Here is a 21418-nt window from a genome sequence, read left to right on the forward strand (position 1 = left end):
GAGAGTGTCACACTTCATTGTTGGTGCAGGGCTAAAATCAGAGGAGATGGTATAGCAACAGTAGGAATAACATCAAAACAAGCCATGCTCCTTAGTGATTTCCTGGTCACCATGATTTCTCTGTAGTGCAGGCTCTGTGTAGTGCCCTATCACAGTATCTTTTTTCCCAACATGCCTCTTTTCAGGGTTGGTCCTTTAAATTTGACAGAACCAAGAAGCTGGAACCCTGAAGTGGCCATCTGGTAACTCCTGGCTGCATTTTTATCTCTTCTAACTGGGAAGCAACATTTATGTTTTCCTTTTTCATTATTATTATTGCTGAGGAAAAAGCAATAGCATTGGCATTAGTGATAAGAAGAAATGCAAAAAATGGCATTGAAATTGGAGATATGTGCAGTGCAGCAGAAGTAAATGTAAGAGGACTTCCACGATGGTTGCTGCCAGGGGAATAGCAGAGAAGCTGAACAGAGTTTGACATCAAAGAAGGGGTTATGGCCAGGTGGCATATTCATTTCTAGGTGTAAGAAGGCACTGTGAAGTTCAAGGAATGGCGTAGTTGAGTCAAGTCAGTCTGCTTTTAGGGAGCGTAAAGAGTAGTGAAGTACTTATTCACCCCAGTCAGTAGCAAAGACATTGAGCATGGCTCAGTCAACCACTGCACCATAATGAAATCTGCCCTGTAGCAGGATTGGCAGTACAGGCGAGCCATGCTGAAGTAGGAACCCCAGGAGGCATTCTGGGAGATGTAACCAGAATCCTTCCCGGAAGTCCACAGTGTCGCAGCCCCTCTACTACTCTTTAAGAAGGTACCGTGTGCATTTTCACACACCTCAGCAGTGCAAGAGGGAAAGAGGACATGGGCCATGGCCCTGTCCCTTCTTCCCCTCTGCTTAGGGGGTTCATTGCCACCTGTGGCACTAACAGGGAACAATAGCTGGCCCCTGCATAGTTGTGCAAGGCAATGGGGAAGCTCTGTGGTACCTTCTATCCCCAGTTCCTTGTGCAACTGCACAGAGCCAGCACAGTGTGGGTGTAAACATCTCTCAGAGACATAGAAGGCTACACTACATGGTCCGTGTATTCAAATTCTATTTTAATTCCTTTGATCACCACATAAGATGCTTTTTGCATTAATACTCAGTGGACCCAAATCTTTGCTCACTCTAGTGCAAAGCAGGAGTAACTCTGCTGAAGCCAACTGCATTACATGAGTGCAAAATCGCTGTAAGTGAGGGAATCCGGCCTTCCGTATTTAGCAAAGGTCTTCTGGGCTTTTGCCCTGTCCTCCCATCCAAAGCTCTTCATACCTAGAGGCTGTGCAATGGAACTTGTTAAAGAAAGGCCTAGGGAGAAAAAATGTAAATGTGCTATTTTGTTCTAGATTCATCATGTTCTTCCGCCTCCTGAAAGGACGTTATCTCAAATGAGGCAATTAAAGAACCAGCTGTGCCCTCAGATGTTCATGCACAGCTCTCAGAGCAGAACTTGGCTTTGTCTCTCCAACTGCCAGCTCTCAGGCTTGCTTTTCAACCAGACCACTGCTGGCAAACAGTGAGTTTGCCAGTAGTGCGTTTGCCAGTTTATCCAAATGAGCCTTTGGGTGCTCCTTCACCAAAGCTGCTCTTTGAGTTATTTGCAGGTTGCTTCTGTTTTTTACCACTACCTTCTAGCTAACAAAAGTTTGTTTTCTTGTTTGTTTTAAATGCCATCCCATTTACCAGGAATTATTTTGGTTGGACTGGGGTTGTTCCACAACTCAGTGTTATCCATAAGGCAATGCCACATTTACTGCAGCTTGGTTCTGGCCAATGGTAAGACTTCATTTGAGAGTATCTATTCCGGATTATTTCAGAGCATGTAATCAGTGGAAATCAGGCAAGTATGAATTGCTGCATAAATAAATCATAAATGAACCTAATTTAAACCCTTTTTGTTAACAATAGGACCAGCACGTACCTTTCTTGATAAAATACTAGTTGCCTCTCTCTCCCATTTTCCCTCAGTAATGGCACAGATGAGAATTATGCACAATAATGGCATATACATTCTGTCTCTACCCACCTACCCCCACTTTTCCATTCAAAATAGCTATATAAGAGGCAGTGGCTTATATACAGGATCATATGACATGGCCACCATTCTGATAACTGCTTGGTATGGATCAGCCTTTTTTTATCCGATTCCACTCCTTTTGGGGAGCATGTAAAAGAAAGATTAGTAAAATTTCACTGTGCATCATGTATACAGACTTGGTGGTACAAAGAACAGTGAGCTATTTCCAGATGTGGCCACCAATTTGGGTGCCCCTCTCCCTGAGTGTCCAATTTAGGACACCTATGGCCTTTACAGAAGCACTGAGCTCCTGTTTAGAGTTGGTTAAAAAAATATTTTGGCAGAATTTGTCTATTCATAAAAATTACAGTGTTTTGTGGAGAAGGTTCAATTTCAAGAAACCCCTGATGGAGTCCAGGCATCCTGATTTGGGGTGAAAAAATTCCAAAAACAAAAAAATTTATGGAACTGATCTTTGGTTTCCCAGCCAGCTTGACTGCCATTGACTTCCATTGGAGTTACAAGAGCTCACCACACCTGAAAATCAAACTGAAGGTGTCTTCTTCTGGACACCCAAAACCCAAGGAACTTGCAGTAAGGCCCCCAATACTGCAACTGATTATGAAAAGGCACAGCAGTGTGAACATAAGAATGGCCATACTGGCTCAGACCAAAGGTCCATCTAGCCCAGTATCTTCTCTTCTGACAGCGGCCAATGCCCGGTGCCCCCGAGGGAATGAACAGAATAGGTAATCATCAAGTGATCCATCTCCTGTCTCCCATTCCCAGCTTCTGGCAGATAGCGGCTAGAGACACCATCCCTGCCCATCCTGGCTAATAGCCATTGATGGACCTATCCTCCATGAATTTATCTAGTTCCGTTATGAACCCTGTTGTAGTCTTGGCCTTCACAACATCCTCTGTGCTTGCATGGCCCCATTGACTCGAATAGGTCTTTCACATGGGCTCAGCGGCTAATCCTTGTGTTGTAACTTGCAGGATTGGAGCCCAAATTGTCACTTTTGAAAATTTTGGGCATACTGAGTGAATATTATCAGAGCAGCCCAGAACATGTGGGGCTTAATAGACCTCAAAATAAAAAAGTTGGCTTTATTATAAGCTATAGTTGTAGTCTTGTGAATTTTTCATTTAGGAATTGGTCCATGGAATTAAAATCTTTTCAAGGACCTAATTCACCTTCCAACTCCAATTTCACCCCTGCATGGTCCTCAGAATATTATTCTGCATGCCCCGAAAGTCCTTCAGATAAATTGTGTTCCACGTGGTCTGTGCTGTATGTAACACATATAAGTGCAGAAAAAATGAGCTAAAATGAAAGGATCTGTTCTCTTTTGGAAAATCAGGGTCTTAAAAATAATTGACGAGTATAAAAATCAACACCATAGTTTTCCAATAGATAGTCCATAAAAGAATTTGGGATTCTAGTCTTCCTCCTTCTTGGGGAAAGCATTTGCCCTTAAGATCTCCATGCAGTTCACTAGAATCAAAGCTCCAGTTAACTCTCGCCACTGTTTGGTCAAAGGGTTTTTCATTTTGTCCAAAGCTGACTGCAGGTCTTGTAACACGTCTCTATAGCTGTCCCCATAGTGAGCGCCCCATGTGTACAGAAAATCGTATGCAGGTTTCCACATCATCTGCAAAGAATTTTTTTTTTTTAATATTAGGAGAAAACAAACAATGTACAATGACTTTCTAGATCTACTATAAGGGCATAGTAATTAAAAAGTTATAGAAAAGGAAACAAATTAACTTTTATTCTTTGAGCATATTGAAGTACTTTCTCATGTAAAGCATGTTCAGATAAAAACTGCAATGTCCCATTTACGCTGTCAGTTTTTCTATAGATATGGACATTTTAGTGAAATAAGTAGCAATAAACAGATAGTGTCCCTTTAAATGAAGAATCTATCAAATTGACAACCATAATTCTGTCTGAACAATTTGTACTTAGTATAGTTAGAAGTAATGCCAAATATCATTAACAGTGAAAAGATGGGGGCGGGGATTTTCTTGTTTCACTTTAATGTGTGCATTCAACAGCAGTTTGCAGATGGTGAACTTCATTATTCGGTTGATGGTCAGTTGCACTTCTTGTCTTGGGAATCAGAATTATGGTGTCTCCCTCATGCACTACTCAGATTGGAGCTTATATACCTGCTTTGCCAGAGGGTGAGAGCAGCAGAAAGGTTGAAACTAAAGAGCCAGTAGGCAGGTGAGGGTCCAGAAAAGAAGAAAGGAGGGGTAGGCCTAAGCAATTTTGGAATTTTGCTCTCTGTGGCTTTGATCCTTGAAACACTGAAGTCACTCGTACGTAGAGGTTTGCCTATCAGATGCTTATAAATATCAGCAAGGGAGTAGAAAAACCTTTATAAAAACTTAAAACCAAAAATCAGGACATACAATCTATCCTCAACTTCTATTAATTTAAAAAAATTAAAGTCAATAGTGCCCCTTCTAAAGTATCCCTTCACGTTTCGTTCAGGACAAGCCAAGTTTATGGGGCAGGGCCGCAGCTGTTGTAAATGGTCAGAGCTCCATTGAAGTCATTGGGCCTATGACAATTTTCACCAGCTGAAGATCTGCCCCTAGATCTTTTAAAGTGCTGATAGACACGGGGGTGGGGGCAATCTCTGAAGGACTTCCAGATCAAATTCCCGCCTTTTGCTTGGTTTACAAATAAAAAGATTGTTTTCCTTGCTGCTACTTCTGCAAACTTAAACTGGGCTGTGAATGTCAGGCTGTGTTCTCTATGGCTTGCTGATCAACATCACTAATAAAGATTCTGCAACTGGAACTTAGTTAGCAATTGCGTAGCTGGTGCATAAGGCAGGATGGAATCCAACTCTCTTTCCCAACTCTCTTTCTCTGCTGTGTTAATGGGAATATAACGCTGCAGTAAGCAGATAGGACTCTGTGAGAGAGGCTACGCAGAAACGGTACTTTCTGATTATTCCTGCACTTTAGTAGGCTTCTATTGTAGGATATTGTTACTCCTTTTTGACCTAACCAGCTAGCCAATTTTGAGGGTCCCGAGGCTTGTTCTCCTGAGGAGGAGAAATTGAAGATTGATGCAATCATATTTATTTACAAAGGCTGTACACAGTCCTGATTCCACAGCGGACAGTTTCTTTGCTCACAACTCCTGCCAGCACTTAGCCCAAAAGTTCTCGCTCACCCTTTTCTCAATATCATCAGTGCTTTCTGCTACTTCTCTCACAGAGACACACACCTCCATCAAACAATCCCCAGAGAACCCTCTCCACCCACATAGCTCTATTTCTGACAAGCCTTGGGTGTCCAGTTCCATAATAATAATAGAAGTACTTCGCTCTTATAGAGCATCAGTAGATCTCAAAGTGCTTTTCAAATTATCACCACTTTACAAAAGGGGATACTGAGGCACAGAAAGGGGCCATGACTTGCCCAAAGTTATCCTGCAGGCCAGTGGCAAGGCTGGGAACTGAATCCAGGTCTCCTGAGTCCATAAAGGAACTTAACTGTTTCTTACAATCAGGCCTAAGTGGTCATATAGTGAGAGGTGATCTTTCATGGATTGAAGTGCCCTGAATGATTATTCATTACTAATATTAGTTTTGAATTTAAATACACGGATGCTTTTTTCATTATCTAGCCAATGTTACAGGTGGCTAAATAGTATTCAGCAAATAATCGATTCAATTAATGTTTCCTGTTAATTGTCCAATTATTATTCACAAATCATTCCCCACCCCAGGTCCAGTTATTGGGCCAGCTACAGTCATGAATTAGAAACTAGTTATGAGTGAGGGCTCTGGGTTGTAATACAGTGTTCTGTATCAGAAGTCTCTGCTATCTGTTAAGTATATTAAGAAATGAGTATTAGCAATCACTTTTAAAATAATTTGTCAGATGTGTGATAATATTGTGAAGATACTTAGGGTGAAATACTGCGCCTATTGAAGTTAATGATTTTCATCCTGACCTCTGATTTTTGTATGAATAATTTCATGTATGCATGTGGCATTTTGTGAGCACAAAATTAGAGGACAGTGTTTTAAATGTTTTTCACCGTGTGAGGTGTTGGACACACCCTAAGTTCGTTGACTTTTAGAGAAGGAACCTTTAGCAAGCCCCATCTCGTTCCCTAGGCTTTTCACGTGGAGTTGATTATAGAAGAATAAGGGTGTTAAGAAGAATTGGATTTAGTCCTACATTCTGGTGGGTTGTAAGTCTCTTTTGGATTGACACTGTTTCCAGCTAGATATCTTTGCAGTTGTACCTTTAAAATATTGTATGCTGGCTTTTTTAGTACACAGTCATCTAGGAAGGCTCCATAATCATCCCAATAAATAAATGATTAAACCAACTGATAGACTGGCGTAGCTTTTCCTACAATGTTCTTTTTTTAAAATATATGTTGCTATTTTTACGTTGCAAGAGGCTACACTATGTTTGCAGCAGCCAGCATTGCTGCACAGCAGAGAATTTTGTATGTAGTTTAACATCAAGAATATACAAATCTCTTGAAAATAAGAGACATGGGTGTTGAGCCAACATAATCTGTGTGTGTGTTGTCGCGCCGCCCCCCGTCCTGGCTAAACAAGGACAGCTATTTGTTTGCAGCAAATATTTCATTTGATGTTTCATAGTGGCAGTTTAATACTACCAGGATTGGCATCAAAGTTTGACTAATATCTCTACATGATGTCACTATAGCCAGAGAAGGAATAAGACTGTTGTACAATTTAGTTCCCTTTTGTGTCAAATAATATTCTCTGTATAGTGCAGGCTGCAAACTAAATGTAATTTTCCGTCTAAGATTTGAAATGTATCTTATCAAAGTCACAGTCTGCCAGTGTTGAAGCATAGGCCTAGCCATACAAATGAGAGCAGCAGCATACATTTGAAAACCCAAAGGGCATTCTTCTTAAACTTTTGATGGGAACATGATAACTATTACATTTTCCCTGTACGTTCAGTGTACGTTCAGTTGTTGACAGTGAATCTGGTGAGAAATGTTTATTACACCTCCCAAAACTACTTGCATTGTGTCAGATTTGCTTGGATGAGAGAAGAACAACATAATCAGTTAAAATGAAATAATGTAGTTTTTGAATTCCGCTTTAGGAAATCATTTAATATAAAAATGACATTATGAAGATGTCTCTCAAAGATGTACTGATTCCTTGGTAGTGCAAATGGAAAAGAAAAATAATATAATTGAATAGGCCATAAATTACCAGTGTGTCTTGTATCTGAAAAGGAGACCTCAGACCTAAATAGTCTTAAGGCAGCAATCTAGGTTTTTGCAGCTTTCAGGCTCCAAAAAGTAATTCTACCCAGGAACTGAGTGAGCATGAAGACTGAGCTACTTTCTCAATGCAAGAATTAGTCCCTCTGGAAAAGGGACTTTCAACCTCACTCACAGTGTAGACCTCATCTTCCTAGAGACTGCAATGTGGACCGTCTCATTTGCAATCATGAAAATCATTGCCCCACAACTGAAATTGTAGAACATCCCAGTAGCAAGTACACACACACAAAATACAGACTAACACGGCTGCTACTCTGAAACAAAATACAGTGTTGGTGTATTATTAGCTATTGAGCATCTGGATACAAGGAAGGAAGGTAGCAGCGTGTGCCGAGCCAACTCTCTCTGAGGACAACTAGCATGTGCTCAATAGACCATCAGTGGTCCGTGGACCACCCTTTGAGAACAGTTGCTCTAAAAAAAGGATTGAGGTACATTGATGACTAGAAGGGGATATCTGACAGCGCTTTTACACATAGTACACCTAAGGATTTCATTTTCTACAGCTGCCAGTGTGGCAACTGCCACAAACAATGCATGTGCTGTTTTTAAAGTTTACACCAAAGGAAAGATGTTTTTGTCACCTAGTTAATCTTTAATTTTAGTACCATGCATGGCCATGTGGGCTTTATGAAAATGGGCACCTACTTCTCTTTAAATGGTTTATTGTCTATCATTTTATTTTAGTATTTATATAGCACCATAAGTCTGCATGGCACTGGAGAGAAATTAAAAAGTTCTGCTTCTGCTCTGAGTTACACAGGGGAAAATCTGAAGGAACCCCATAGAAATCAGTGGATTTACATCTGTGGAGGCAAAAATAGAATCCGACCTATTGTCCCTACCTCAGAGCGCTTACAGTCTGTTAGACATAAGCAGAAGGGTTGTTGTCTGTGCAGACTGTGAAGAACTTCAAAAAGATCTCACAAAACGAAGTGATTGGGCAACAAAATGGCAAATGAAATTTAAGGTGGATAAATATAAAGTATTGTACACTGGAAAAAATAACCCCAACTATACATACAATATGATGGGGGTTAATTTAGCTACAACTAATCAGGAAAAAGATCTTGGAGTCATCGTGGATAGTTCTCTGAAGATGTCCACGCAGTGTGCAGAGGTGGTCAAAAAAGCAAACAGGATGTTAGGAATCATTAAAAAGGGGATAGAGAATAAGATGGAGAATATATTATTGCCCTTATATAAATCGATGGTATACCCTCATCTTGAATACTGCGTACAGATGTGGTTGCCTCATCTCAAAAAAGATATATGGCACTAGAAAAGGTTTAGAGAAGGGCAACTAAAATGATTAGGGGTTTGTAGAGGGTCCCATATGAGGAGAGAATAAAGAGGCTAGGTCTTTTTCAGCTTGGAAAAGAGGCAACTAAAGGGGGATATGATAGAGTTATATAAAATTATGAGTGATGTGGAGAAAGTAGATAAGGAAAAGTTATTTACTTATTCCCATAATAAAAGATCTAGGGGTCACCAAATGAAATTAATGGGCAGCAGGCTTAAAACAAATAAAAGGAAGTTCTTCACACAGTGCACAGTCAACTTGTGGAACTCAGAAGCCTGAGACATATACTAAACAACGTTTGCTCAGCAGCATGCTTCGTGGTGTGAATACACTTCTTCCCCTGCATCCTTGCCTGAGGAGGTTATGAAGGCTAGGACTATAACAGCGTTTAAAAGAGAACTGGATAAATTCATGGAAGTTAAGTCCATTAATGGCTATTAGACACAATGGGTAAGGAATGGTGTCCCTAGACTGTTTGTTTGTCAGAGGGTGGACATGGATGGCAGGAGAGATATCACTTGATCATTACCTGTTAGGTTCACTCCCTCTGGGGCACCTGGCATTGGCCACTGTTGGTAGACAGGATACTGGGCTAGATGGACCTTTGGTCTGACCCATTATGGCCGTTCTTATGTTCTTATGTCAACAGATGAAGGCAGGGCAGGAAAGAGAGGAATAAGCACTATAGCAAGTCAGATGCTGAAATATGATGGACATTTAAGGGTCGATTCTGCTGCTGTCTGAAACTCAGACCTCGTTTTTTACCTATTTCCCAAGTTGCATCCCATGCTCTTCCCATTCTTCTTGCCTCACTGCTCCCTTTCCCTCCTCTTCTGCCTCATGTCTTTATAGCTGTGCTCTCCCTGCCCTGTATGTGCTTGAATGCATCCTTTCTGTCCTGAAAAATCCTTTTTCAAACCCACTTCTTTTAGTTAGCTTTCCACTGCTAGTGCCTACTCCCCCACTAACTTTCCACTGAACAGCCCCACCACTGTTTGTTCCACTTTTGCCTTACCTCCTTCTAAAATTCCAAAACCAAACAGAAAATAATCACTAATGACTACACAGGCACAGAACCTTGAAAGTGAGGACAAGGAGTTTCAATTTGACACTGACAGAAACTGAGCCACTCAAATGATTTAAAGGGTTGGGGTTACAAGATCAGCCTGGCAGGAAAGGATGATCATTCTAGGCAACATGCTGCAGATAAAACAGAGGGAAGAGGGGAAGGGTCAGGGATTCCAAAAGGCAGGTGGTGTACACCAGGGGTGAGGGAGAAGGAATGAGATTGCTGTCAACCACATGTGAGGAGAGAAAGAAAGAGAGGAGCAAAAAAGTACTGTAAATTGTGAGCTTGAATGATTGAGAAAAGAGCAGAGATTCCAACGGTGGTGAGAAAAAGAGGCATTACAGGAGACGTGATGAGTTCAGATTTTGCCATGTACAGTTTGTGGAAGTACCAAGATATCAAGACAGGAGAGATGCCAGAAAGAGGGGAAGAGATGGGAGCCTAGTCAGAGAGAAAGAGATCAGAACGAAGCGGCAGATTTGAGTATCTCTAGAAGTGCTGGAGGAGTGCATGAGGCTGTTCAGAAGAAAAACTTGGCTGAGAATAGAATCCTGGAAATCATCAACTAATAAGGGCAAGTAGGAGATAGAGGATCCGCTGAATGAATACACATCCATGAAGTAGGAGAACCAAGAAGTTATGGAAAGTGAAGAAAGGAGGAGGGTCTTAAGGAGATGTGGGTGTTAAAAACATGATGTTAAAGACACCTGAGAAATGAAGAATACTTCACTCTTACTTAGCACTTTTCATCTACATAGCTCACAAGCTTTATTGAGGACAGGGGCGGCTCTAGGCATTTTGCCACCCCAAGCACGGCAGGCAGGCTGCCTTCGGCAGCTTGCCTGTGGGAGGTCCCCGGTCCTGCGAATTCGGCGGCAGCCTGCGGGAGGTCCGCCGAAGCCGCGGGACCAGCGGACCCTCCGCAGGCATGCCGCCGAAGGCAGCCTGCCTGCTGCCCTCACAGCGACTGTCAGAGCGCCCCCCGTGGCTTGCCGCCCCAAGTACGCACTTGGCGTGCTGGTGCCTGGAGCCGCCTCTGATTGCGGAGAATAAGTATCATTAGGCCCATTGCAGAGAGTAAGACTAAGGCACAGAGCCTTGCCCAAGGTCACAGAACGGGACAGGAGAGTCACAGAGTTAGGAACAGAACCAGGTGTCCTGACTCCCAGTCCAGTTCCCCATCCACTAATCCATCCCTCCTCCCTTAGACCAGTGGTTCTCAACCTTTCTCTTTCTGAGACCTCCAAAACATGCTATAAAAACTCCATGGCCCACCTGTGCCACAACAACTGTTTCTCTGCATATCCAGTAGATTAAAAACCAGGCCCAGCATTAGGGGGTAGCAAGCAGGACAATTGCCCCGTGAAGCTAAGTTGCTCCGGCTTTGGCTTCAGGCCTAGGCAGTGGTGCTCAGGCTTCAGCTTTCTGTCCTGGGTCCCACTGAGTCTATTGCCAACCCTGCTCTCTGGTTAATTTTGGCAGAACCCCTGAAACCTGCTCACAGCCTCAGAGGGGCCCTGGTTGAGAACCACTGCCTTAGACTCAGAAAGTAAGTGGCTTTTGTTAAGGCCCTTTACTGTGAAGAGAGCAGGAATATGACTGGTGGGAGGGGAGGTCAAGAAAAACACTTGAATGAAAGGCAGAAGTTCTCTGGGAATAGATAGTCCATCTCAGGAGCTTTGAAATGAAGCAAGCCCCAAGGAAGATGAAGGAGAGAGAAGTGAGGGCTAACTTGTGCAAGGAAACAACATGCTGAAGACAAAGAAAAGGAGCCAGAGATGACTGATAAGAGAGAGGGAAGGAAAAAGGCTGATTATGAGGGAGCAAGGATGGGCATGGGGTGGAGGAAATCAGCTGAGGTTTAAGGTGGACAGAAGCAAAGATTTCAGAGTAAATTCTTATTTATTATTTGATTACAGTAGTTCCAAAGGCCTCTGTTGAGATTTCTAGGCACCCTATAAACAAATAGTGAGAGATAATCCCTGCCCTGAGGAGCTTACAGTTTACATAGGGAGACAATCAAAGGAGGGAGGGGTGGGCTACACAAGGAGGGGAAGAAAGGCTCACACTGTATTTGCACATAGAAAAACGTGCTGTAAACATTTTAGCAAGGCTGTGCAAGAAAAGAGCGAGAAGGCTTACCTCCAGGGCAACTTCTCCACTTCTCTCTCGGTGAGGTACTTCATAAGCCTCAATCTGTTGTTTTGTGAGTCGGGCTAATCTTTCTGCCAGCTCTCTCCAGCATTTGCCAAGCTTGACGGCCGAAGTCAAAAGTACAGTGTCCTGGGTAAGACGGGCTACTAATCCTTGGCAATCTAACTTCAGAAGTGCCTGCAGTCACAATTTTTAGAATCAAGCTTGGTCAGTATTTGAGAGCAAATAATTATTGTTTGTTCCTGTAACTATCCAGTAGATCTTTTCAAACATTAAGGAAGGCTAAACCTTTTTAGGTTCTTTATAAAAAAGTAACTGTGTTTACACCTTTGGTACAAAAAGAGATTGCCAATATTTTTTTATAGGAAAGGTGCCCATAAGCTCAAGAAAAAAATTAAATTGGCATCCCATTGCTTCTGCATTCCAGTGTCAGTTGAATTCTGCCAAGTTTGAGGATCCTGAAGGGAAAATAGCCTTCTCCAACATAAATATTTGGGACCTAAAATTTAGCTTCATGAACCTTAAAAATGAAATCAGAGCATTGGTATAATAAGGTGCGGTCCTTGTTCCATTTCTTTTCCAGAAAATCACTGATTACATTGGCCAGAGCATTTAAATTTCATCCCTCCGAATACCTGATAATTTGCTGACTATGATTCCAACTTACAAGGACACAAAAAGTGAAAACAAAACATGTTATTTGGAACAAAGCAAATTAAGATGGTTCCAGTAGAAAAGTCCTGAAATTAATACATGTTATATTTCTACTTTCTTATTGGCTTAGATTAGAGCTGGGTGGAAAAACACATTTTTTTTCTGCAGAAAATTTTCTATGGAAAATATTGACTGTTCAGTGAAATACCAAAAACCAAAATATTGCAGCCAAAAATTTAAGTTTTTGGTTTTCAGATGTTCAGTTTTTGGGCAAGTATCAACATGTTCTGCAGAAAGCAGATACTTTTCAGGAAATTTTGTTTAGTTAAAAACCCAATTTTCTGTTAAAAAAAACAAAACAGTTTTGAGGGATTTTCAATGGGATGCAGTTTGTGGGGCTGAATGACACCCCTGATCTGTGCTGCCAGACCTTTTATGGGCAGGAGTAATTTGACACAAATAGTAATAGTGTTCATTGCTAGTTGCAAATTTCATATAGAATGATTATAGCTTTGGTTCTGAAGTCCTTACTCGGGCAAAACTCCAATTTAAAGCACTGGGAGTTTTGCCTATGTCTGGATTTCAGGACTAACGCTCAGATTACTAAATAAAGCACCATTATGAATTTTGCATTTTACTGCTTTAATGTTCCTGCCTCTATAAATAACTTTGTATGTTCCTTGTTGCATTGAATGGTGTAGGGAAGGGGAATCACACAAGTTACATATAAAGGACCAAATCCCGAATCCCCAGACCAAAGTACAAAAAAATGAGGGGCTGGGGGCATGGAAACCTCCTTTTTCCTCCCACCTCAAAAAGCATCGACATAGCTGACCCAAAACTGCCACCTCTCAGGCTTCAAGTAGCATCCAGCCCTCCTTCTCACAGGGTTTTCTGGACAGCTTATCAGCATATTAACAAAATAACTTGCCATATTGCTGCCCCTCCTGCTCACGTCGCCTATTAAATGCTCCTGTACATTGCTGTGGAGACAGCTACAGCAGAACATTGTTCCATAGGGAGCTAGTGGTTGGTCCATCTCTCTTTCTCCTGACCTCTGCTCAGACTTCTCTTTTCCCCACATAGCAGAACTGAGTGTTACCACAGTTTTGTGCCCTCTTTGCAAGATTGGAGTCATAGGTTTTGTCCAGACTTTCCTAAATCCATCACATTAGATTTAGGAGATTCTAAGTTGTGCTACGCTGGTGCATATCCACAGTAAACTCCTCTGAAGTCAGTACAATGGAAAGCAGAGTTTGGCCCAGTATGCCTAATCTGCATACTTTTTGGCTAGCTGGATAGGTATAACCTATTGCTCAAAATACAAATGCAATTTTTACATATGCATCATTGAGCAGCACTGGACCCTGTCTGTTGAAGAACTGGGATTCATCTCATTTTAAACGTTAAAAAGACCTTCCCATAAGTGGCATGGGTGATTTTATATTTGTAACTGTAGCTTTTATAAAGGCAGCAAGCCAAATTGGCATTTCAGAGCTGGAAATTGTACACCATTCACAGATAGGATATCTCCTTAGTCCTCTGATGTTTTTTCCTGGCACCTGTATACATCCCCTGTTTTATAATGAGGTCTTCACACAGCTCTGTCTCCATTTGCTAGGTTGGCTAGTTTCCCCTTTAACTCTTCTTGAATAAAGAGAAACATAAGTGAACCCAATTCATTTTTATATCACCTCCTGGGATGTTAAGAAGTTTACTCAGTTTGCAAGTGGCCACTGCTGCCTTGCCTTTGGGCAGTGTATTTATTGCAGGGCCGCCCAGAGGGGGGGCAAGTGGGACAATTTGCCCCAGGCCCCGCAGGGGCCCCGTGAGCCCTGGCCCAGCGGCGGTCCGGGTCTTCAGCGGCATTTCGGCGGTGGGGGGCCCTTCAGTGCTGCTGAAGACGAAGAGTGCCTGAAAGGCCCCCCACCACCAAAATGCCGCTGAAGACCCAGACCGCTGCTGGGTGAGTACAAGCGCCGCAGCTCCCCCGCTTTGCCCCAGGCCCCCTGAATCCTCTGAGCAGCCCTGATTTATTGAGGTCCTTTGGAATGCTGACTTTTCAAAGGGAATGGATTAGTTATGTCACGTAGCATTCTCAGTGTGTCTGCAGTACGGGAGTGGCTAAGGGTATCTCTACATTGCAATTAAGCACCCCGGCTGGCCCATGTTAGCTGATTCAGACTTGCAGGGTTCAGGCTATGGAGCTGTTTATCATAGAATCATAGAATCATAGAATTCAAGATCAGAAGGGACCATTATGATCATCTAGTCTGACCTCCTGCAAGATGCAGGCCACATAAGCCGATCCACCCACTCCTTAAGCAAGCGACCCCTGCCCCATGCTTCGGAGGAAGGCGAAAAACCTCCAGGGCCACTGCCAATCTACCCTGGAGGAAAATTCCTTCCCGACCCCAAATATGGCAGTCAGCTGAACCTCGAGCATGCGGGCAAGACTCTCCAGCCATAGACATTCGTGCTCAGGCTGAAGCTGGGACCCTGCAAAGGGGGAAGGCTTAGTAGAAAAAACTCAGCTGTGAATTCATCAGAGAGCCATTATTATAACAAATATAAAACTTGGCTCTCTGCCATTCCTAAATGAGCTTTGTCTGCTTATCAGTCTAAGGGCCCCAGGCAGTACCCTCAACTCCACTTTTTCTTGACTTAGCAGAAACACTGTTGTATATGTTCACATTTTCAGATGTAGGTTACATGAGTATTTTAAGGTTTGTAATTCAACCATTCACCTGAAAGGCTGAAGTACAGCAGTTCTTGAAGAAAAACATCACTGAATCCAGTAAGACTTGTTTAGCAACTTGCAAATCTTCCTCATGAAAATCTGAACTTCTAAAAATAATTGTAATGACTTAATTGCCTTTCTTTAAGCAGAAACAACATGGATTATCAAGATGCAAGACATGGGTAGCTTTATACAGAAAATCAAGTCTTCTGTAAATGTACCATGCTTTCCTTGCCTTAAAAATATAAAAGGATTCTAAGCAACTAGTTTATGATAGATTTAGGTTTGTAAAGAGATATAGAGCTTTCACTTGTAGGTCACTGGTTCAAATCCAGACTGGACCAATAGTTTAAAAAGTTCCCAATAAAGCAGTGTTTATAAAATACTACTTTTGTGAGAGAAAGTATGGGTTTTAAGGGTATTTTTTTCATAAAAAGTCATGGTTTTTGTCATCCCAGCCAGCTCGCTACTGAGCAATACTCTAATTTTTACAAATTTGACCATATATGGGTTGGATCAATTAACATAAATGTATGTGGTTTGTATTGAATATTGTATTAATTTATGTCGAGTGCTCAAATTTTTTAACTTAGGTGCTTACAATTTTCAGTTACTGTATTCATATTTGCAAAGATTCACAATACAGTACTAATGTCGTATCATATTTCATTACTTAAAATTATTACTGGCAAACAGTACTCATTTACTATCTATACAAAACAGATGAGTCCACTTGAGTAGTACTTACAACAATAAGCTCATAAAGAAACTGCCTTCTGGGTCTGTTAGCATGGCAATCTTCCTTCAATTTCTTCACCACATATGCGACTCTTTCTGATTCTTTATCTGCTGGTACCTCACTGAAATCATCCAATGACATATGTGAATATCCTAGCACATCAGCCAAAGCTTTCCAGTTGTAAACTCTCTCCGATACCGTGGATAGGACTAAGGAATAGATATATGTCAATTTCTTAAAAGGCAGTGCAATTTGTTCCAAAAGATTCCTGGTTGGCAGCACACTATCAGTGATATCTATAGCTTGTTCTTTTAAAATCACTTTTACATTTTTACAGTGCACTAAACCAATCTTTCTTCGAAGAACCCCCACATACCATTCTTTAACTTTAGTTTGTCCAATCGCTTTCACTTTATCTTCACCAAGAAATGCTATTGTGTCCCCTTTAAAATATTCTAGTAAATAGTCAATCTTATTTTGACGAAACACAGTTTTCAAGGCCACTCCGTAGCTGGTAATATTTAAAGTCTTATCTTGAAACTTGGGGTATTTAACTGTTGGTGTCAGTAAAAAAGGAGCAGATTTGATCTCTTTGCGTTTCTGTAAACGATTTGGCTTACTAGTCATCCCAGTTAACTTTGGAGCTGGATCAGGAGTTGTAATAGGGAACTGGGTCACTAGATTGTTGTTTGGGACTTTAATCTGAACTAGGAATGTGAACAAATGCATTTCCCCAGTTCCAAGTACAGAAAATGGAAACTGCTGGTTGACAACTTCCCCTGCTTTCAACTGCCCTTCTTTAATTTCTTTGCTTTGATCTTCCACCTTCACTTCAAAATCAGGATCACAGGATATCAAAGAAACACTTAGATCTTGTGGCTTATCAAGTAAAAATGTATGCTTTCCCCACAGATTAAACACCACTGGTGGCATGCTCTTTCCACCCTTTTTAATGTCACAAACTGTGAGTTTTTCTGGAATGTAGTTATGACCAAAGACTGTAAAAACAGCAGTGAAAGAAGGATGAATATGTTTGGGCCCATAAATTCCAATGGAGAGATTTCTGTGGATGTATTCCCAAACAGATGTAGTCAGAGACTGAACTGGGTTCGCTTGTACTGCAACCACTATGTACATCACCTGACTCAGGTCTGTCAACTTCACTTGTATGGTATCTTTGTAAATGTAGCAGTTGTGTAGCTTTTCAAAAGGACCTTCTTTGTTGAGACTATAAAAACCCATAATTTCAGTCATAACTTGACTGAAAGGATCCTTCTTCACTTCAGCTGCAATTTTCATTTCTAGTAAAATAGCTTCCATTGTGTTGAGGTTACTTAAAGTGAGTTCTATCAGTGGGCTCACAGTGCTTGAAAGATCATGATTAAGTGATGGGGGAGGGTTCAGAATAGCCCTTAAACCAACTTCTTGGAATTCCCCAGGTGATACATGACCCTCAGGGATGTGAACGGTGATATCCGAGTCAGGTAGCTGCACTGAACCCCCTTCATGATTCAGTTTACAAACTACATGAGTGTCTGTAGGTTGTGTTTGTGCCCATCCAGGACTATGACTCATCACATCCAAATCTAGACAAGATCGGGCCAGCTGTCGATGACTCAACCAAGCCATTTTGTAGGCTTCACGGTCATTTTGAAGCCATTCCATGTCTGCAGCTAAAATCTGGTCAGAGGGTGCTGTGGTGTCAGGATCAAATCTTTTGGTATCTACAATGTCCAAAAGCTCAGATGCACTCTTAGATCTCCCAGATTTCCCTGCTGAAGCCTTTCTTAGAAGATGATCAATATCTAGCTCATCACCTGATGAAGCAAAAGAATCCCTGTTGCTTGAATCTCTGGAGAACAGATAGGGGTCTTCTTTTAAGATAGAAATTTGTTTATTGTTCTTGTCACTGTTACTTAACTGAGCTACATCATATACAAATGGGTTGGATGCTGACAGTTCATTCCGGAAAGGATTAGTCTTGGAAACAGTCTGAGCATGTTGTTTGAACACCTCAGGCCAGTCAATGATTGAATCCAATGTATTCTCTTCATCATCTGTTTTTTAAAAAAAATGAGATAATTATTCCTATCCATACTCAAACCATATTTATTGGACAAAATGGGCCAAAATCATCTCTGCAGTAAACCTATTGATGTAGTTACAGTACACTAAGGCTAAATTTATCCCAAGTTAAAATTTGTATAGTGTGTAAGTCATGTAGGGTCAGTTTATACCTTCATATTGCTTTTAAGGTTTTAAACATAACCAACAGAGTGTCAATAATGTATTAGTATTTAAATTAGGATTAAAGAAGAAATATTAACAAAAAAGCACCAATAAATTAGTCCTTATAATAGGGCCTGATATTGCAAGATGTGGAGTATCTGCAGCATGCTGCTGAGCACCTGCAATTCCCAGTAGTATTAATGGGAGTTGAGGAGCAGATCCTTAGACTGTGTATTCTAATGAATGTCGTCCACTAGGAAAAGCCATTGGCATTTTTTGCTAAGTGGCTTGCTGTGTGCAGAAATACAGTGGCTGACGCTTACATCTTGGAAACTACCATATACACATTGTAGAAAAGATCATACAACATTCAGGATTCCCTTTCTTCCTACACCTTAGACTACAACTTAGAAATGCTATTGTTAATTTCATTTGGTTTCAGTCTCAGACGAATTTGTTGATGTTTTCACTGTAACAATTCATAATTCTCACCAGTATAGATTCAAGTACTCATTTTAAATTTGGAATCAACTAAAGAATGAATTTTTCATTTAATTACTTGTATAGAGAAAAGGAATAAAAAGGAGAAAACCTTTATTTCCTATATAGGCAATATTTAAATACCCTTTTAGATTGAAATATGTATTGCTAGCAATAAAATCTATTTTACTATATCAATTTGTTATGGATGTGGGGGGATCCTTTTGTGTAGAGCTCATATAAAACCAAAATCCAAATGTGCATGATGACAGCATATGCTGACTAAAGACTCCATTGCACGAGATGCTAATCGCTCCCTGCAAGGAACTGGCTGAGTGATTTCAACTCCCATTGCCTTATACAGGTTTTCTGCATGCAGAGAATAATATAAATAACAGCAGTGAAAGGGATTCTTCCTCCTTCCCATACACAGCCTGCCAGTAAAGTTCCTTTATCTTTATTTAAAAACCAATGAAAGCAGCAGCTCAGCCTGGTTTTATTTATCTCTTTCAGCACACCCATGCCCCATCCTTAATGTTGTCCCTCCCTATAGGTTACTGTTCCATCCCTAAGGTTCTGTAATTCTTGCAAGTTGAGCAGTCATTATGCCAGCTTCACTCAGCATAGGAGAGGAGTGGGATAGGGTGATATGGAGCTGATTACAGCTTCCTGATCCTCAGGATGAGCTCTGGCCCTAGTGGTACTTACAGCTGCTGCTGGACAAATATCAAAGTGGCACCACTGATGTAAGATCCTTAATAGATCCTATACTCCCTTTCTCTCTCCCCTGGCATGCCCCCTGTAATGCTGGCAGTAACGCAGACCTAGATCTGGTACAATAATACCCAGCAGAGTTCCCCTATACCAAGGCATTGGAATTAGAATATGGCCCATTACGTTGCCTGAGTAGTGCAAAGGAAACATAATACAAAAGAGAAGCTGTCCTATTGTATTTAAGGCAACATATTTATGAGCAGAGTAGTTCTTGCTTGGATATTGATGCCAAGGGGAGTTTTGCTTGAGTAGAGACTTGCAGGTGTGTTGGCCCTTTGTAATGAATATTAACAGACCTGGCAACTCACAGCTTGTTGAAGGTTTTTTCTTGTCCAAGTCAATCAAAGTTCCCTCAGATTTTCTCCGTGCTATCTCTCTAGTGTGAGAGGAAGCTGTTCTGCTAGCAGACATTTTTTTCCTCCTAGGAAATAATAGAGTATGTTAGTGAGTGTACAATTTGAGAAAGGGGAAACTACTGAAGAATACTTGAGCACCAATCCTACAGTGTGACACATGTGGGCAGACCCTGAGGTTTCCTCTTGGGTGCAGGGGTCTTCCCATGTGCATCACATTGCAGGATTGGCGCCTCAACATGTAAATTAAAAGTAAAAACACTATATTAAGGCCCCAATCCAGTAAAGCAGTTATGTCCCATAGGTCATGTGGGTGCTTTGCTGAATTGAGGCTGACTGCCACACAAAAAAAATCCAATAACTTCAACTTACTGTGTCTCTAAGGAAAAATATTTTAAAAATAAGCCTTTTATTGTTTGCATAACCATCCCAATCCCTGTTTGGAGATAGGATTGAATAGAAAAATATTAAAAATTGAAATCCACATCTGTCCATTCCCCTGCCAGTTTCAGATAACCAACTTCTACCTGCTTGTGCTCAGCTGTTCTTTTTATGCATTTCTTTGGAGTGGACATCAGATCAGATTCTCCTCTTGCCTGGTTCAGTCAGGAAAAGGCAGGAAAGGGCTGCCTGGGAATAAGAGACCAACAGGGGAGAACTGCCATTGACCAGGAGACTCTAGGAGGGAAAAGGCAGATGTGCAGCAAGAGGGGTTTGCTTTACTGGCTGATTTCCCCAAGCCAGAGAACCAAGGCTGGAAGGCTGAAGGCTAGAGAGCAGCAGAGGGAGTTGCCTGCTGACATCTCTGACCTCGAGAGTGGAAGTAGAGGGACAGAGAGGGTTGTGAAGGCAGGGGAGCAGCGGAGAGGCTTACCTGCTGATGTCTCCATGCTGGAGAGGTGGAGCCAGAGAGTTGGAGAGGGCTAATGGACCAGAGGAGTGAGGGATGTTACCCCAGCAGAGAGGCGGTGGGTGTACATGTGTGGGGAGAGTGGGAATGCACTCCGGCAGGAAGGGCTGGGGTGGCTGTCCTGGCAGAAGAACAGCAGAGGACTGTCCTACTGCCAGGTGTGGCAGAAGACACCAGAGTCCGGCATGTGGGGCACGGAGGGAACTAGATGTCCTAGGATTTTGAGGACAACATGCACAGCAGGTGATAAATGGACTATACTTTGGGGACATGTGTTGTGGAATATTTGTAATAAGCCAGACCAGAAGAAATATTACTGAGGCAAGAGAACCTGGCATAGAGTTACTGGGAAGTCAGAAGGAGGGAAGCTGAGGCAGACACGCCTGTTCTGCCACAGCCTGCCACAGGAAGGGGCTCTGGGTGGGGCCACTCTGACAACTCCATTATAGTCAATGGACATATCCTGACCTAATACCAGTATAAGTGAGACAAGATTCAGGTACCTCCTCTTCTTTACACTGGTTGTGATAGCTCCGCTCCTTCTCTGATGCCATCTGAGTGCTCTGTATTAGCAATCTGCCCTGGCAGGCCAAAGTAACCAGATAAACTTTACCCAGATGAATGAGGCAAGCAAGATATGCATTAAA

The 21418-nt window shown here is 41.8% G+C and overlaps 1 protein-coding gene across 2 annotated transcripts; it reads right to left on the reverse strand.

The window, feature by feature from the left end:
• Positions 1 to 3271: 3271 nt before the first annotated feature.
• MACC1 (MET transcriptional regulator MACC1) lies at positions 3272 to 19919 on the reverse strand. Of its 2 annotated transcripts, none has more exons than XM_039525895.1 (4): positions 19817 to 19919; positions 16035 to 18082; positions 11881 to 12069; positions 3272 to 3707 (listed from the first exon to the last, which is right to left on the reverse strand). In XM_039525895.1, the coding sequence occupies exons 1-4, from the start codon at positions 19917 to 19919 to the stop codon at positions 3495 to 3497; spliced, it is 2553 nt and encodes an 850-aa protein (XP_039381829.1). In that variant the 3' UTR covers positions 3272 to 3494. The 2 variants fall into 2 exon arrangements, with proteins under 2 accessions (XP_039381829.1, XP_039381827.1); XM_039525893.1 differs by having other exon boundaries at positions 19805 to 19919.
• Positions 19920 to 21418: the final 1499 nt, after the last annotated feature.

The sequence above is a fragment of the Mauremys reevesii genome, linkage group 2, assembly GCF_016161935.1.
Source record: "Mauremys reevesii isolate NIE-2019 linkage group 2, ASM1616193v1, whole genome shotgun sequence".
Taxonomy (NCBI): domain Eukaryota; kingdom Metazoa; phylum Chordata; order Testudines; family Geoemydidae; genus Mauremys; species Mauremys reevesii.

Coding starts and splice junctions, on each gene's coding strand:
- MACC1 (XM_039525893.1), bottom strand. CDS start 19,919: ATGTCTGCTAGCAGAACAGCTTCCTCTCACACTAGAGAGATAGCACGG. Junction 18,083..19,804: donor AACAAGCTGTGAGTTGCCAG/GTCTGTTAATAT, acceptor TTTAAAAAACAG/ATGATGAAGAGAATACATTG. Junction 3,708..11,880: donor GTGGAGAAGTTGCCCTGGAG/GTAAGCCTTCTC, acceptor AATTCTTTGCAG/ATGATGTGGAAACCTGCATA.